The 18,044-nt window shown below is 35.4% G+C and overlaps 1 protein-coding gene across 1 annotated transcript in view; it reads right to left on the reverse strand.

Annotated features, from left to right (window-relative positions):
• LOC124354216 (sodium- and chloride-dependent transporter XTRP3) overlaps positions 1-18,044 on the reverse strand; it is a 114,085-nt gene that overhangs the window by 20,529 nt on the left and 75,512 nt on the right. Inside the window, exons 3-8 of the mRNA XM_046804508.1 lie at positions 11,367-11,568; positions 6,496-6,719; positions 5,764-5,847; positions 5,164-5,325; positions 3,453-3,563; positions 1,519-1,720 (exon numbers count right to left, since the gene is read on the reverse strand). Of these exons, the coding sequence (XP_046660464.1) occupies positions 1,519-1,720; positions 3,453-3,563; positions 5,164-5,325; positions 5,764-5,847; positions 6,496-6,719; positions 11,367-11,568 (985 nt within the window). The remainder of the gene's footprint in view (positions 1-1,518; positions 1,721-3,452; positions 3,564-5,163; positions 5,326-5,763; positions 5,848-6,495; positions 6,720-11,366; positions 11,569-18,044) is intronic.

An 18,044-nucleotide genomic window follows, 5' to 3' on the forward strand; every position in this document is an offset into this window, starting at 1 on the left:
CATGTGGCTGTGAAGCAGCAAACTGTTGTTCTATATCATTTAGCTGTGTTGGGGGGGTTACACTGAGTAACCCGGAAGTAGAGGCAACAGTATTCACAGACGTAGTAGACTTAGTTTACTGTGACGGTGACCTAGAAGAATCAGACCCGCCGGCGTTGTCTGGCAGTGGTGTTGAAGAACGAAATTGATCGTCGGGAAAGTCAATGTCAAAATCACTCACAATGTTTTCGTCTTCGGTACTCTCCGAGCTTAGGCTACCATTCAATATACTATTCAATGTATCGTCAGAAATGGTTTTCCTAGTAGATAGTGTAGACGGTGAAGGGTCCATGGTTACAGAAAACATAAACTATTCACTTCACTAATAATAATCGATCAAGTTGAACAAATTAAATATTAAGGAATAAACATTGATGAAAAACTGAGCTGGAAACCGCATATAAACAGCATTCAAGTAGGTTTAAGAAGAAATATCAGAAGTTTTTATTTTTTAAGGAAATTTATTGATGATAAATTAATGAGAACTATGAGAAAAGTGGAAACAGGAACGACAGAGTTTACCAAAGAACAAGAGGTGACATACTGGGGCTGTTCATGAGACCGAAGATAAATAAGTCAATTTTCAAAAAAAGTTTTTCTTTTTTGGGTCCAAAATTTTTTAATCTTTTGCCTTTACAAATAACAAATTGTAAAAATAGAAGCAAATTTGAGAATAAATTGAAAAGTTGGCTTTTAAATTTTATTAATATTGATAGCTTTTTTCAAATTTTAGTTTAGGAATTTGTACAGTTATATATTAAAAGATTTTAATTTGTAAATTTATAACTAAAAAATGATATGTTAAAAATAATGTTAACTTTGGGGTGTGCACACTGCAGATTAACCGCACAATGTACGTGTTAAGTTTCGACTGATCATTATACAATGAAGTAAAACTTTCAGTTGAGCTAGCCACGCTTACTGGATACTGTGGCTAGTAATTCCTACCAGTACTGATGTCAATTTTTGTTAATTATATTTTCTGGAATAAAGTATATTCTATATAATACACAACCAAGTAAGAATTACGTTTCATAACCTCAAACTCACTCATCTCCCGAATAGCAACAGTGAAAGTGAGAAAACAGTGGGAAGCCGAGACAGCAAAAATAATATAAACATGTGAGAAACTGGCGGGAATCGCGTCTGACTACAAATCAGCTGTTACTCAAGTTGTAAACATTATAAAAATTAATCAATACTTTGAAGACTGATTCCTGGAAACCAAGGTCGATTTGGTATTCTTCGACATCTAAATAAACATCTAATATAGCGAGAATGACGATTATTTAATAATTAGTAATTCATTCGGCGGCTTAAAAATACCCCTGTACTTGACGCCACCGTGGCATCGTCGGTACTGGCGGTGTGACATACGCACGACGCCACCATGGCGTCACCAGGATTGAACGTGTTAAGCAACTAAAATTACTCAGTTAGTCTCATTAATTGTACACATAACCAATTGCCTCTACTAACCGATAACGGAGAATACAACGATCCCAGCGAACATGGAGGTGAAGCAGTTAGTCATGGAAACCATGATCGCATCCCGGTAACAGTTGTTGTTGACAGGGTTGTATGATGAGAACGCAATCAGTCCACCAAATGCAAGTCCCAGCGAGAAGAAGATTTGTGTCCCCGCTTCCAGCCAAACCACCGGATCTGTCAGGGTGTACCACTGCCGGAGAGAAAACTCACTTCACAGCATTGCAGATAATTAGGTATTATAATTATAATATAATCTTGGACTGATAAATATTTAATGCAGGACTGACTAGGATTAGAGTAGAGGAAGTGTAACTTGTAACTACTAACACATTGTTACATTCCCTGCGGCAAAATGTTGCAAAGATACATTTTCAATAATATTTTTTTTTATATGGGAAAAATAGAGGTGAAGTGTCCATGTTACCCTTATCCCCTGCCAACGCCACATGATTTTTTGGTAAAACCAATCTACAGTGGTCTTTAGTTTGTTATTTATTGGTCATTATGTTAATGTGTGAACATTTTGCTAACAGGCATGTGATGGCAGACTGTTGTTTTTTACAATATGAGCTATTTCCCAACAGGCGTTTATTTACTTTATTCTTTTTTTACTTGCAATTCTGTTTGTCCTTCAATATGCTTATTTAGTTTTGTGTTATAGTGGCAGAAGAACAAATAAGCGACAAACTGCCAACATTGTTAGTAGTCGCAGTGTAGCACAAAACATTTACATTTGCAATGTTGAAGGAAATATGATTTATTTTTAAATCATACAAATTACTGAACATAAAAACCCATAAATATTACAAACAATACACTAACAGTAAAGATGTTCACGTTTTGGATGATTTACTTAATTTTTATTGTTTATATAGCTGTTTATATAACATGAGAGCAAACTGCCACAGGATGTGTACTCGCACACAAAAAGCAGGCTTATAATGACGTGTTAAAATATTTTAATTAAGTAGATACATATTTCAATATGAACTTTAAAAATTAAATTTTAAATACCAAAAGTGACAGACTAATACAAATTGAAAAGGATTTCTACAAAAAAAGGTACATCGGTTTAGATGTGATAAATCTAACGTCTATATTATTTGTGCTTCAGTTTTAATGCAGTATAAATTTATGTTTACTGAATAAAAATACAAAACAGGTAGACCTAACCATGAGATATAGAAGGATACTGACATTCCATCAAATACCATCCAAGGTGAGAATTGTCAATTTTTAAGGTTGAGCAGTCTATGTTTATTACAGCATATAATACTATATCACAAGTCCTTGTCTTCAGGGGTCTTGGCTATCCTCATTTGGTGTTTTGGATGCTTAAAAAGTTTTGAAAGTGTGAGTGCCAATGATTGCTTTTAATCCAAAATTCAATAACACAATGTAATAAACTAAGATTTGAATAAACTAGTTATTCAAATCTTATTCACAAATTACCCATACATTTGTAAATTTTCTTTACAATAAAGTTAAAATTATTGTGTAAACTTCAAATTTATATACGTTTAGATGTAAAAGTCTTTTTATAACAATAATACTAAAGATATGCTATTTTGGTTGCAAGTAATACAAGATGAAAATAACTGAGAAAAATAAAGTCAAAGAAATTCAGTGTCAATGCATATAGATGAGATTTGGAAAGCAATGAAGTACAAAAATTTTAAATCTTCCTTTACAAGAAACTCGTGAAAGGAGGAATTACATTACTGAGTGTTTTATGTAAAGGTAATTGCATATATGTTCATCTACTTTGGACAAATTAATATAGATTTTACTACAAATTCTACAGCTTGGTTCTCCATATATCAAAACTTACTGTATCCCATCATTCTGAGTAGAACAATTCACTTATTAATTAGACTATGGATGTAACAAGTATGATTAGATAAAAGTGCTATACAAATTACCTTTGGAGTGAACAAATGTCGAAGACCATCAAACATGCCATGTAACGTCACTCCTCGGAAGAAAAATATTATCAGTACTATATAAGGGAATGTTGCCGTCACATACACAACCTGAAAAAAGAAATTTCAGATTTATTTGTTAACTGCAATGTTCCTGTAAATAACTTTCTGTAAAAACATTAAAGACAACAATTTTAATTTTTAATTGTTATATTTAACGTAATACAAAGACCAGATTATTCTTCATTCATGAAGATGGAATATAGTTGGATTTTTGGAATATAGTTGGAATATAGTTGGATACACATATGGTATGTGTATTACACTATTCATTGAAACTGTTGCTTTATTTTATATACTTAATGCTTTACATGGACTAAAAACTATATAATGTTGTTATTTTAAAAATGTAATAGATATTGTAGTACTACTACTACACCACAGAGCCCTTACTTTTATGATTCTATTATTTTGTTTCTGTCACATATGTGTTTAAATAATAAAATTAACATATGATCGGAGGGCTAAATACATGTTAAACAACTTTTTACATTCATTAAATTTGTATAAACGGTAATAGCCTGATTTAATTTCAATAAAGATAGAATCACTAAATCTAATTTGAAAGCCGAATAATTAAATCATAAAAAAGAAAGGTGTAGTGGTAGCACGCTCGCTGGACAAGTGTGAGATCCGGGTTCGAATCCTGTGGGACAAATACTTTTTGTGATTAAAACTGTATATATATATATATATATATATATATATATATATATATATATATATATATATATATATATATATATAAATTAATGACCAAAACATACTCGCTTTATCAGGACTCAAATCTGGATCTCTCATTCACTGGATAAGAATGCTTACTTTTTATCCATAAATTAGTTTGTATTTTATTTTTTTCTGTCACACATGTTTAAATGCTTCAGAATCTAGAGGAAAAAGAATTCAGTATTCTGATCACATGTTAATTCGTGTTTGTGGTGTTTCAGCAATATGAGAGACCAGGAAAGATATATAATCCATATAAAGGTAGAAGTATTTAAGTCTGGCCTCACAGGGATGTCAGTCAAACATAAAATAACTCTCAATACTGTCTTGCAGAACACCAGATCTAATTTCTATTTAGACACAATTAGTTCCTTAGTATTTTATCTGAGAACAATATCTTACTCAAATCTGAAGATTTAAAATAACAATGAAGACGGAAAGAATTCAAGTTATTTTTATGCCCTTTGATTCACCCCATTTGATTTCAAAATAAAAATCAAGAACAGGGGTCCAATATAATGAATGATACTTGGCTGCTATTTTTAAAGGTTACAAAAATATTTCATTGTAACAGTCTATAATTACTATAAGGTTTTATTATTGATTTATTAATTTCATTTATGTGTAGTACACAAATTCTAGCTTTGTTTATATAAAATTTGGAATTTATTTCCTAAGTATGACTTTTTAAACATGATAAAATGGTTTATTGCTCAATTTATAAAGATTCCTAATACTGTTCATTTTACAATTGTATGGACAATTCTGGAAATGGGTTAAAACCATCACAAATAAAATTTTCATTTATTTTTTTGTCAACATTAAAATATTTCAGATCTATAAAATACCTTGGAAATTACAAACAGCTCAACTTAGGTTTAAATTTTAAACTCAAATAAATGACCCCTGTGAAGGATACACATACCTTGCCAGAGGAGGCGATACCCTTGATCATGCACATGTAGACCAATATCCAAGCGATGACAAGTGCGAAGGCTATCTTCCAGTTGAACACTTGAGGATGGTCTATATCCTCTGATACCATTAGCGTCGTGCGATACCAGAAGTACTGTGTCGGAGTGCTCGCCTGCCATACACAAGTTGTCCATTCAATCATTATTAAAAATGAACAAAAATTAATACTTGAATATTTGAGATGTTACATTACCATTAGCAATGTGTTACATTATCCTGTCCAATGTGTTACTACTTCCCACACCGTGTTTTGGGATTTTTTTATTTAAAGTAGAAAGAAAAACTATCTTCGTTTCATTGCAAGAGTTTAAAAAAGTAGCTTGGTCAAAACCCCTGTTACTATTAATTATTGGTTCTTTCATTTATTTAGAATCTCGAATTTAAGATGTTAAGAATTTTAACTAGAGAATTAATTAAGCTATTAACACCTAAGTAAAACATTATTGTGTGTGCGTAAAAGTAAAACTGCACCTAATGAGGAAATAATATTAATGATTTGGAATTTTTATCTTAAACTAACAGTAAATTGTTGAAACAAGTTAAAACTTACAACACACTCCGGTTCCGGAAGATAAGTTCCATTCTCAAAATATTTATTTGGACATTCAGACCAAGGCAGCTCAGACTGAAAACTCTGAAACAAGCAAATTTTGTTATAAAATATTACTTTGTTGAAGAAACTGCTAAGTACTTTATTACTTAATGTTGTAGGATAACCACTTGATCTCTTAGAGGATCCTATCACCTATAACGTTTTTAATTATCTTAATAAGTAGTACCAAAACTATTTCACATACTGTTCATTAATGCTGCTTTTTGTTGTTTTATGAATCAATTATTAATTGACCAAACAATAAAAATCATATCTGGTTTTTAGAGAGTTGAATTTCTTACACATATTTTTAAACATTTCATAGGACAAAAGACAATTTTTGTCAGTATAAGCCCATAAGAGGAGCTACGAGGTCAGACTAAATTTAAGTGAGAAATATATGAGATCTGACAATTAATTTGTATATTTTTTTATATATCTTGATTTACCAAAACCATGGATATTAGAATTACACCTTTATGACTTTTAACAAAAATGTTACTAATTCATTTATAATATATCAATGCTGAATGACTAGTTGAGATTTAGAAGTTCATCACTTGGCCTATTATGTGAGGGAACATTATTAACTAACTTATAAAACACTATAGCACTGTACTAAAAGTTCATTACATTTAGCTGTTTATTTGAAATTGTAACTTCCACAACTCTGTAGATTGTAGAGAGTACCTGGACAAAGTAGAAGAGGCACCAAGCGATGATGGTGTTGTAGTAGAGAGCCACATTGAAAGAGACGACGGCACTGCTGATACCGATGCCAGCCATGTATGGTGAGACTTGGTTCCACACGCCGATTGCCCCCTTACGTAGCCGCTGCCCGATGGCCAACTCCAGGTAGAAGATCGGAATGCCCTCGATGAATAACATCACAAAGTACGGGATCAAGAATGCCCCTGCCACAACAATGTTGTTTTATAACTTGGCGATATTTGTTCGTTAATTTCTGTGGAGCAAGGCTCCAATTAAGTATTTTATATCCTTTCTTAAGACATCCTAAATTGTAGACTTATACAAGATTCTGCACTGTTCGAAGAATTTTTAACTATATTTTAGCAGGTGTGTCAGTAGAAAAATGTATATTCCTGTGAGTGGCAACACTGCTGGTGAAAGGGCCAAGCTGTCTGCATTACATTTGTTATTACACGTGAAAGTTGTAGATGTCTGACAAAAAACGTTCTCCCTCAGTTTATACATCAGATTTTTAAATGCACACTTTTGAGCAGTGAGCAAATAACAAACACTGTGTTTTACATGAGTACTGAGAGGATGCAATGAAAAAAGGTAGTTTAAAAGTGGCATAAGTGTTTTTATGAAGATTACATATAAACATATAAGATAAATCGGTGTAGCTGTCATCTTCTACACCAGATGTTGATCTCATTTGAGAAAATTATGTGCAAAAGCGTTTAAATAAATATCAATGATATTAGCTCTAAATCTGTAATTTCACTTAATATTCAATGTTTTCTTCATTCTTATTTGATCACACAGTATAAAGTTTGAACACTTAATGTTTGTTTACGAATTGTTCCAAAACTTTTATTAATTGAACAAATAAAGTAAGAGTAAACTGACTAGGGCTTAATTAATTGTCATGTGTAGCTGATGAAGATCACTGATGATGTTTTAAGAAAATTTTGACAGGCTTTCTTTTCAATCCTTAGATAGACTGATACCTATCTGAATTTAAACCATCATTTAATTTACTGAACCAATCACTCTACAAATTAATAGATTTTTCCAATAGCCCTTTGTCAGTAAAGAATGATATGTTTATCAGTAGTGATTCAAAGAATCCCAATATAGTTAGAGCCTTTCAAAGTGCTGATAACTGTAGGAGAAGAAACTTTGTTTGGTGAACTCCTGCTAAAAAACAGGTAAATATTCTGATAACTTTTGGTCTCTATCGTTTAATTTACTTATCCTCATCCATGGTCAGCTACAGTGCATATCTATTTACAAAAAAAAAAATTAGTCAGCGGTCTCTGAAACATGGAGCAGGAGATTTGTACCTGTTAGTTATTTTATATTGTACACTTTTCCCAGTATTATTCACCTTGTACTGTCTAATCGAGCAGTTTTCATTACAATAATAATTCCAGGAAACATCTATAACCTGTGGGAAGTAAAAAGAAAAAGGTTAAATCAGCAGACAGCATCTTCTGAAAAAACTGATGTAGTTAGTATTCATTATATATATGAGGTTTAGTACAAATACTTGGTATCACTGATACCAGTCATAATATTACTATAACATTTATAACATCCTGGAAAGCCTTTACATCCAGGCTTGATGATGGCATCAGGTTCATCCCTCCCACGATAAGAAACTATGACCGGTTCACAAAGCTAGTCCTGGCTACTGCTAAACTGTGCATTCCACGAGGATTTCGAAAGAGCTATGTGCCAGGTTGGAGTCAAGAGTGTGAGGACCTTTACAGTGAGTTCAATGACACCGGGAACACAGAAACAGCTGATTGGCTGCTACAATCTCTTGACAAAGCAAGAAGAGAAAAGTGGGTACACACAATGGAAAATCTTAACTTCACCCATAGTTGCCGTAAAGCTTGGTCCCTCTTGAGAAAGCTCTCCACCGGCAAACCTTCGACGAACAGTTCTTTGTCACATCCAAAACCCTGTGCAATAGCAAAGCGTATTGTTGCTTTGTCCAAGTCAGATCGCCACCCATCTGACAAGCTGGTTAATTACAAGTTAAACGAATTTAAAAGCAGTCGGCAAGCTCCGTTGGAAATATCGAGAGCATTTGAACTTGATGAAATTGAAGTGGCCATCTCCGCTCTGTCAGTTGGGAAGGCAGCCGGTATCGATAATGTCTTCCCAGAATTCCTAAAGTACTCAGGAATCAAAGTTAAATACTGGCTTCTTACGGTGTTCAACGAAATACTGGCTACAGGTAACCTGCCTGCAGCATTTAAAACATCTAAAATAATCGCCGTTTTGAAGCCCAACAAAGACCCAGAGCGTATTGAGAGCTATAGGCTCATAGCCCTGCTGAGTGTGTGTTATAAGCTGCTGGAGAGGTTGATCTATAATAGAATATTTCCCATTCTCAATGCCAGCATTCCTATAGATCAAGCTGGCTTTAGACCTGGTCGTAACTGCTGCGACCAGGTGCTTGCGCTAACAACTTTTATTGAGAATGGTTTTGAAAAGAGAACAAAAACCTCTACAGCCTTTATAGACCTCACTGCAGCTTACGACACTGTCTGGAGAAAAGGCCTTTTAGTAAAGCTTTATAATCTAATTCCTTGCCCTTTCCTTCTGCGGCTTCTTAATTCAATGATTAGCGACAGGCTTATAAAAGTATGCCTTGGCCGTGAGGAAAGTTCTTTCAGGCAACTTAAAAATGGCCTTCCACAGGGCTCAGTACTTGCTCCTTTGTTGTTCAACGTGTACTCTGCTGACATCCCGACAACGTTATCCAGAAAGTTTATTTATGCGGATGATATTGCCTTAGCCTACCAACATAAGGACATAAAGAAAACAGAACAGGCACTCACTGATGATCTTTCAGTCCTCGCAGATTATTTTAGAGCCTGGAAGCTAAATCCAAATCCTACTAAAACTGAAGTATCATGTTTCCACCTAAATAACAGACTGGCGAACTACAAGTTAAATGTAACTCTTGATGGTGTCAAATTGAAACATAATGAACATCCGCAGTATCTGGGAGTTACCTTAGACCGATCTCTCACTTTCACCTGAAGTCACCTTCATAAGTCAGCAGCAAAGCTGAAAACAAGGGCTAATATATTACAGCATCTTGCTGGATCAACTTGGGGAGCCAACGCAAAAGTACTGCGTACCACTTCTTTGTCCCTTGTGTACTCCGCTGCTGAATATTGTGCTCCTGTGTGGCTTAATAGTGCACATGTGCGAGAGGTCGATGTCGTTCTTAACAGGGCCATGAGGACAATTACTGGAACTCTCATGGCAACACCAACACCTTGGCTCCCAGTGCTGAGCAATATAGCACCACCTGAGATTAGACGCAAAGAGGCTCTTCTGAGAGGGTTCAATAAGATCGTGTCCAATTCCAAATTGCCCGTTGTGCGCGACCTTCCTCAGCAAGATAGCCGGCTCAAATCACCAAATCACGCAAGCCATCACTACGAACAGCATCCCAGTTGATAGAGGAGAACTTTACGCCTAATGCTAACTGGGCGTCATCCTGGGAATCATTCGATGGACGGAACAAGTTCTTGATATCCGATCCTACGAAAGCAGCGGGTGGCTTGGAAATTCCTCGAAAGGAATGGGTTTTATTAAATCGTTTTCGAACTGGGGTTAGGAGAAGCAATCACTGGAAATTTAAGTGGGGTATTACTGACGACCAGACGTGTGATTGTGGCGCAAACTCTCAGACAATGGAGCACATTGCAAACGACTGCCCTTTGCGATTGTTTTCTGGTGGTCTGGCTGGTCTAAGTGGTTTAGAGGATGGGTCTCTAAACTGGCTCAGTAATGTGGATTTAGCTTTGTGACGGGAGATCTTAATATTATTTTTAATTTATGGCCCAAGAACTTTGTTCTTACGTACTTCTTAATAATTGTAATTTTTAATTAATTAATTTATGGATAGCTGCCTTTGTCCCCCATACGATATATATATACAGGTATATTTATAACATCATTGATAGCAATGTAACCGCGTACCAAGAGGGGTCCGCCCCGGGCACCAATTTCAAGAGAGTAACAACCTAATTATATACATATGCATTACAATGAAAGGAAACAATAACTATATTGAGATACTACCACAGAGAAAAATTTACTTTTATGACAAGGTGACAAAGAGATTGTACAAAGAAAATCTCGCAAATATTATTTATGGGTGACAAGACAGTCAGTCCTGCGGTGGCACATAGGTAAAGTAAAATTGAAGTAAAGATGTCTTATTTTACCAGGCGAAGTTAGGGCTAAGAAGCCTCTCTAACACAACCTGGAGACCAACGGCTTAAAGGTGACTTCTGAACCACCACCAACAGCTGGGGAGGGGAGTTGCTTGCAAGGACATTATCGCTCAGCAGTCACCCACCCAAGCGGCAGTCACCCACCCAAGCAGCAGCCACGCTTGACGTTGTTTGATCCGGTTATCTTGCGATAACTGTTGTATCCTTTACACTGGGCATTTCCCATTGGCAGGTATGTGTATAATTAGATGTTCAAAAGTGTCCAGTTCAGTAAGTTTGTTTGTTCCTACATTTAAAATTTATGTTTCAAATTCTTTTTTCGTATAACTTGGCGTATACCAAATACCAAAAAAAAGATTTACACCTATTTAAAAATACAGACTTTAAGGTTAGCACCATATACTTCCTCTTCTATCACTCTTCCAGTATCAATTATCTACCGCTTCAGGTACATACTCTGTTTCTTCTTTCACCTTAAGACCAGTAAATCATAGCTACATAGTAAATCATAAACTACAACAATATATTGTTCTCAAAATAAAAAAGCACAAAAAAACAAATTGCAAATTATAACTTAACAATAAAAAAGATATATGTACGACAAACCTCCTCCATTCTTCTGGGCAAGATAAGGAAAGCGCCATACGTTGCCGAGTCCCACTGCGTAGCCAACTGTGGCAAGCAGAAAAGTCAACTTGCTGTCCCACGACTCACGTTCCTCTTCCCCCTGTTCTGGTTTGAAGATCGGCTTCCCCTCGCTTGACCCCAGCTTGCTCTCCATGCCCGATGTTGTTTTCAACATGGCTTGCTACACACACCCCCATAATGTTGATCATCTTTTGAAAGAAAAAATGAAATGGAATTCACACCTGAAATTTACTTGGTAGGGGTATGTAAAATGTAATAGACTTTTAATGACAATTAGCAGAATGTCCTTATGAAAAACATGGACATTGTAAGCATATTCCTTTTAAATGACATTCTAAGCACTCCTGAGTTAAGTGATAATCACTGAAAAATATTCCAATCTTCTAACTCATTTCAGATTTAAGTTTATTTTAACCATTTTCAATACTACCAGGGAAAAATAGAAGAAATGAAGAATAATCACAGAACCTACCCAAATCAGCCAGGAGATAATACATTCCTACCAGCCTCACCAAACAGTCAAATAAATAGCCAACAACCCCCCAGCACCCCTTTTTTAGGGAATGCCATAGTGAACAAACAGAAGACATAAGGCCAGGAGGTCTACACTTGACTACTTTCGAAAATCATTATATAGGAAAAAGAAGATGATAAGATTGGAAGAAAAAAACCGAAGGAAAATCTAAAAAAAAGGTAGCAAATTTGTAATCTACCATCAAAACAATTGACAGAGTTCGAAATAAAAATTGACACACTAAACCACTTCCTACACTTTTTCAAAACCTGACATACTTGTACTTACTGAGCATGGCCTCAGTGCTGATTTATTGAAAAATTGTCCGATTAATTAGCTATGTACTTATTGCAGAATATAGTAGGGAATTGCACCAAAAAGGTGGTGTTGCAATATTCAAGAGAGTTAATCTGGACAATGAGGTGGAAAGTGTAAATCTTGATAGCAAAAAGCATTGAACTTGTTTGTGAGATGACCGCTGTTAAAATCAATATAAACAAAAAAAATCATGTTTACATTCTGGGTGTTATACCGACCACCAAGAAGCCCACTGGATCATGCTCTTGAATTATTAAACTCGTCACTAGAAGAACTCCCCATAAACAATTCTGCAATTTGCCATTGTTGGTGATCTCAATATTGACTGGCTCAGCACACTGATGGAAAGAGAAAACAATAAATTAAAAAACCTCCTATCTGAGTATAACCTGACTCGATGCCTCCTACCTGCTACCAGGATAACCCTACAAGTGCTACATCAATTGATGTTTTTTTGCACCAACTTGGCACCCACTCAGCTTCATCTTCGAAATCATTGAAAACGGGCTCTCAGACCACACCGGACAACTTTACTTCATGGATTTCCCCTCCACATCAAGTAAACAATCTTCATCAAATGGAAGACGTCTCAGTCCAGATAACATCTCAAATTTAAAGGGGCTTCTTGAAATTCAATCATGGGATCGGGTATACAACTCTCCAAGTGCAGGAAGATGCCTACTCAAACTTCATTGGAACTCTGACTACAGCATTAGACATTACATGCCCCCATACAACATCAAGAAAACAGATCCAGGAACCGAACTCAAGAATTTAACAATCCTGAAGTAAACATACTGCGGATGTCTTTCATCCAAGCCCACGAGCGCTACTTAGCCAGTGGACAAATTGAGGCTAAAGAGGATGCTGCCCAGAAGAAGAAATCCTACGACTTAAAACTAAAAAGTCTTAGAAGGGAAACAAAACTCCAAACTTCATCGCCGAAGCAAGCAACAAGAGCAAAGCAGTCTGGAGCGTCATTAATAGCGAAAGAGCACCAAAGAGAGAAGCTTCAGAATCCACGTGGAAATTAAAAAATACTGATGATGACACCTACCTAGACGACATTTTTTACCATAGCTGAACATTTTAATACCTATTTTACAACAATTGCAGAAGTAACTCTCGGTCTTAACAATGCTCCTAGCGCCAAAGACGTTAACTTATGTTCAAACTTCTCAGGAACAGGACTTAACATGTTCAATCTTACATCTAATGAGGAAGTATTCAACACTATAAATTCTCTAAAAATCCTCTTCCTCCTCAGGCTATGATGACATTTCTTCAAAAATACGAAGTATTGCAGCTCTGTAACCTTACCAACCCTTATGGATGTAATCAACAAGTCTCTGACTCAGGGATTATTTCCCTCAAAATTAAAAATGTCAAAGGTATATCCACTGCATAAGCAAGGGAGTAAGCATGACATCAAGAACTATAGACCAATCTCCCTTGTGCCCACTGTATCAAAAGTTTTGGAAAAAAATAGTTCTCTCGAGACTGTTAGAGCACCTTCAGCGTAAACAATCTGCTGCCAAAAGGACAACATGGGTTCATCCCGGGCAAATCGACTATCACCGCCCTTGCTGAGCTCATTGAGTGTATAATTGATAATAATTGAGTCTGAAAATACTGTAACAACTGTTTTTCTCGATATGAGTAAAGCATTTGACTCACTGTCTCATAAGCTTATTTTATACAAAATCAGAACCTTAGGTGTCAGCGGTATAGCCCTGAAATGGTTTCGAAAGCTACCTCTCTGGGCCACAGCAAATAGTTGAGCTGAAACACACAGCTAAGGGCTTGACGAAGGCTCTTCATTCACTTCCACAGTATGTTAGAAGAGGAGGAGTTCCGCAAGGATCTGTGGCTGGGACCCGTCCTATTCATTTTATTCACTAGTGATCTACGTAAAACACTCGAGGCTTTTAGTCATCCTGTATCATACGCAGATGACACAGCTCTTATCACCAGCAGTTCAACAGCGGAGTCACTAGAAATCAACACGTATATATCTGTTAGCATGGCCCAACAATATTGCCTAAATAACGACCTTGTTTTCAACCCATCCAAAACAAAACTCCTTGCACTAGGCAGACATAAAGACCACATATCAGGCCCACCAGATCTAGAAAAAGTGGATGAGCTTAAACATTTAGGTATGATATTAGACCAAAAATCTTACATGGGAGTTGCCACATTGATTACCTTAGCTCAAAGCTCAGCTCTGCTCTCTTTGCTCTCAAAGGATAAAAGCTACGGGCACAACATCTGCTCTAAAAATAGCCTACTACTCTCTCTTTGAGAGCCATCTTCGGTATGGAATCATCCTTTGGGGGAGTTCTTCAAATGGTAATCTCCAGAGGGTACTAATCTTGCAGAAGCGGGCCATAAGAATCATGGCCGACCTCTCTTCCCGAGACAGCTGCAGAGAATCTTTTACTGAAACTCGACATTCTCACTGTGACTTCAATTTACATCATCGAAAGTCATCATATATGCTTCCAAGCAAAAATTCCCGAGAAACAGTGAGGTGCACAACTACTACACTAGACAGGCTCAAGCTCACCATCTACCAGCTCATAGAACAACGCTCTTCACCAAAAAACCATCATTTGCTGGAACCAAGCTTCTGAACTCCCTTCCTGATGCCATCAAGACCGGCAACGCTATAAAACTCTAAAAAGAAGAATACACAAGTGGCTGGTGAAGAACTCTATCTACAGTCTTGATGAGTTTTATGACATTCTCAACTCCTGACTTGTAATGTTTTTGTTGTTAAATTTTTGTTCTTTCCTTTCAATGTTATGTTTCATAACTTATTATTTTTATTATTGATTGACAACTATTCTGTTCTTGATGATCATGAATAAAGCTTTCTGTATTCTGTATTCTTAAAGTTTTTGAGCCCTCAAGTTAGAGAATAAAATAGTTTTTACAAATACCATACAAAATCAAATTTCTCTTTAATATTTCATGATAAATGATTCCAGTAACAATTAAACAATTTGAGGACAACATGGAGGACTTCCTGAAGCGAAGTTCTTAGCTCTTACTCTATGTTTTGAATACTATAAACATAACAAAATTTAAAATGGTACCTATTTAAATTAGTTAAACATATGGATTGTGTTGTTACATCACATTGTTTACAAAGAACAGTTTATTACAAAAACACACTAATGGGTTGTAACATATATTTAGTGGCTCTTGGATGTTTATATCAGGTGGCTAAAGGATAGATAACATTTCTACAGACCACTGTCAGGTGTTTTTTCATGTCCAAATTAAAACAGATTATACAGTCAACAAAATTGTATTCAAGTCAAGTCAAGTCAAATCAAATCATATTTATTTACATGTACATAGAGTACAGTATTGCATCAAGATACAATAAAATAAATTAATATATACAATAAAAAGCATTTAGCAAATGACATAGGTTGTTATTTCTTTTAAGTGCTCCAGTTTCGAAATTCTTGCAGGGTGTAGAAGGACCTGTCTAGCAGCCCTGTGTGATGTCTTCAGGTTTCTCACTGGTAGCTTCTTCAATTCTTCAGGCAGACAGTTGTAAAAGACAGTGCCTTGGTAGGACGGCTTTTTTTTCAAAGAGGCTGAGGTGGTTTATGTTGAGTGTGAATTTGTGCCTGTGTCTTGTGTTGTAGTTGTGCTGGTCTCCCAAACTGGCTTGGCCGGACTTCACGGTGTAGAGGATAGTTTCAAGGATGTAGAGTGATGCTACAGTCAGTATTTTGAGTTTCTTGAAGGCGTGTCTGCAAGTATCCCGTACACTCAGGCCCTTAAGTGTCCTTACAGCCCTTTTTTGTATTATCAAGATTCTTTAAAGGAGTGTGGCACTAGTTCCTCCCCAGACTATCAGCCCATACCTCAGGTGTGATTCAAAAAGTGAACAGTATGCTGTCATGGCTGTTTTTATGTTGCTTGTCTGTTTAATTCTTCATATAACGAAAATGCCCTTGTTAAGTTTCTTGCGGAGCTGTTCTAGATGAGGTTTCCATGTGAGGTTATTATAAATTATTATGCCTAAATATTTACTAGATTTGACTGTAGTAATTTCTGGGAGCCCTTGGTGGTGGTTTGGATTTGGTGTAAAAATGAGTTGGTAACTTTTGCTTTCGTTTAGGACTAGATCATTTTGATAGCAGTATTGTCTGGCCATGTTGAAGGTATTATATTTAAATGAGTTACAAATAAAATACAAAAATTAAGTACATAACTAGTATTGATCTGTTTCAAACACAACTCTTAAACATTAACAAAATTAATGACTAACTCCAAATAAAATAATTATAATTATAAGGATGTGAATTTTTTAAGTTCTCTTCACATGTTTAAAGAAATCTAGCATGATATTAATAGGTACAATAATATTGTTACTACTCCAAATCTTTTCTATGAATAAAATGTTTCAAAAATTTAAAGTAGTAATAGGAAGTCACTGGCTGGAAATGAATGAAAGAGAAAGGCATTTGTAAAAGAAAATTCTTTGGAAGGTTGAACTAATGGCAGGAAGGAGACAGGAAACGAGGAGCTGTGCTGGGGATGGGAGGATGGGAGGAACCAAAGCAATTGGAGCCAAGTCAAAGGGTTGAACTGGGAATGAGTGAATGAGAAGCCCGAAACGATCAATCTGTGTATTATTTATTGTGTATAACAATCTTTATGCATTGTTCTTTGTATATTAATCTGATCTTGTTTCTTATACAAGTATCTGGGCAGTGAGTAGAAGAAATTGGCCTTACTCTGTAACATGTCTGGCCCTACTTAGTAGTACAAGTACCCTTGATGTAATAATCAAATAGGCTCACCTATTTTCTCATTATTACAAAAAAAGTATTTTATTGACTTTTTTACCATTATTAAACAGAATAGAATAATTCGCAGAACTTGTCTGTATTGATATCATGACACTACTAGGATAACTAGTGGACACATTATTTCTCTTATCTGATTTTAATTCTGTCACTTCTATTGATTAATTATACTTATAAGGTTTGGTGAAGATATCCTGAATGTGAGATCAAAATAATGACTTTTAACTTCAAAAACTGTGTAAGTTAATATTAACTTCTCTGTCCTTTTTATTCAACATCAACCCTTACCCTCATCTAGTAGTTGATCATCATGTTATTTTAAAGACAAGTTGCTTATTTAAAATCCCTAGTATCATATGGATTGGTGTTCAGGAGCAATTCCTGTGATTCTTGTAGAATATTCCTAGAGTAGTAATAATCATGTCGGTGCTGGCATCAGAATGAATGAGAATATCTTTATTTACAATCTGAGATTATATATATAGTATAAAAAAATGCAAAATCAGGGATTTACATTTTTTTGAAGAAACTCCCTGAGCACGGTTGATCTTCAATCCATTCCTGTAAAGCAGTCTTCAGTTCCTTTCCTCTGTTATGCAACAGGTAGGTTAACAGTCTAGGTTGTAGAGCTTCATTCCCAAGTATGAAAGTTTCCGCTTGTATAGTATTGTGCAAACAAGCCCTATAGAGAGCCTTGTAACCCTTTTTTAATTTCCAAATTTTATTGCATCCATTAATATTTACATTTTGGTGTGTATTTTTGTTAAATGCAATTTGGACAGATTTGTTATTAGCAACCATTAAAAAAAGTTTCTTATTTCACTAGAAACTCTCCGATACTTCAATATATAGTAACACAAAATGGCATTCTTTGAAAGAATTTCCATTTCACACTTGTGTTAATATTTATAACTTTACTATTATCCAGCCAAAATTATTATAATATAAATAATTTGTACATATTTTAAA

This window comes from Homalodisca vitripennis, chromosome 2 (genome assembly GCF_021130785.1).
Source record: "Homalodisca vitripennis isolate AUS2020 chromosome 2, UT_GWSS_2.1, whole genome shotgun sequence".
NCBI classification, from domain to species: Eukaryota; Metazoa; Arthropoda; class Insecta; order Hemiptera; family Cicadellidae; genus Homalodisca; species Homalodisca vitripennis.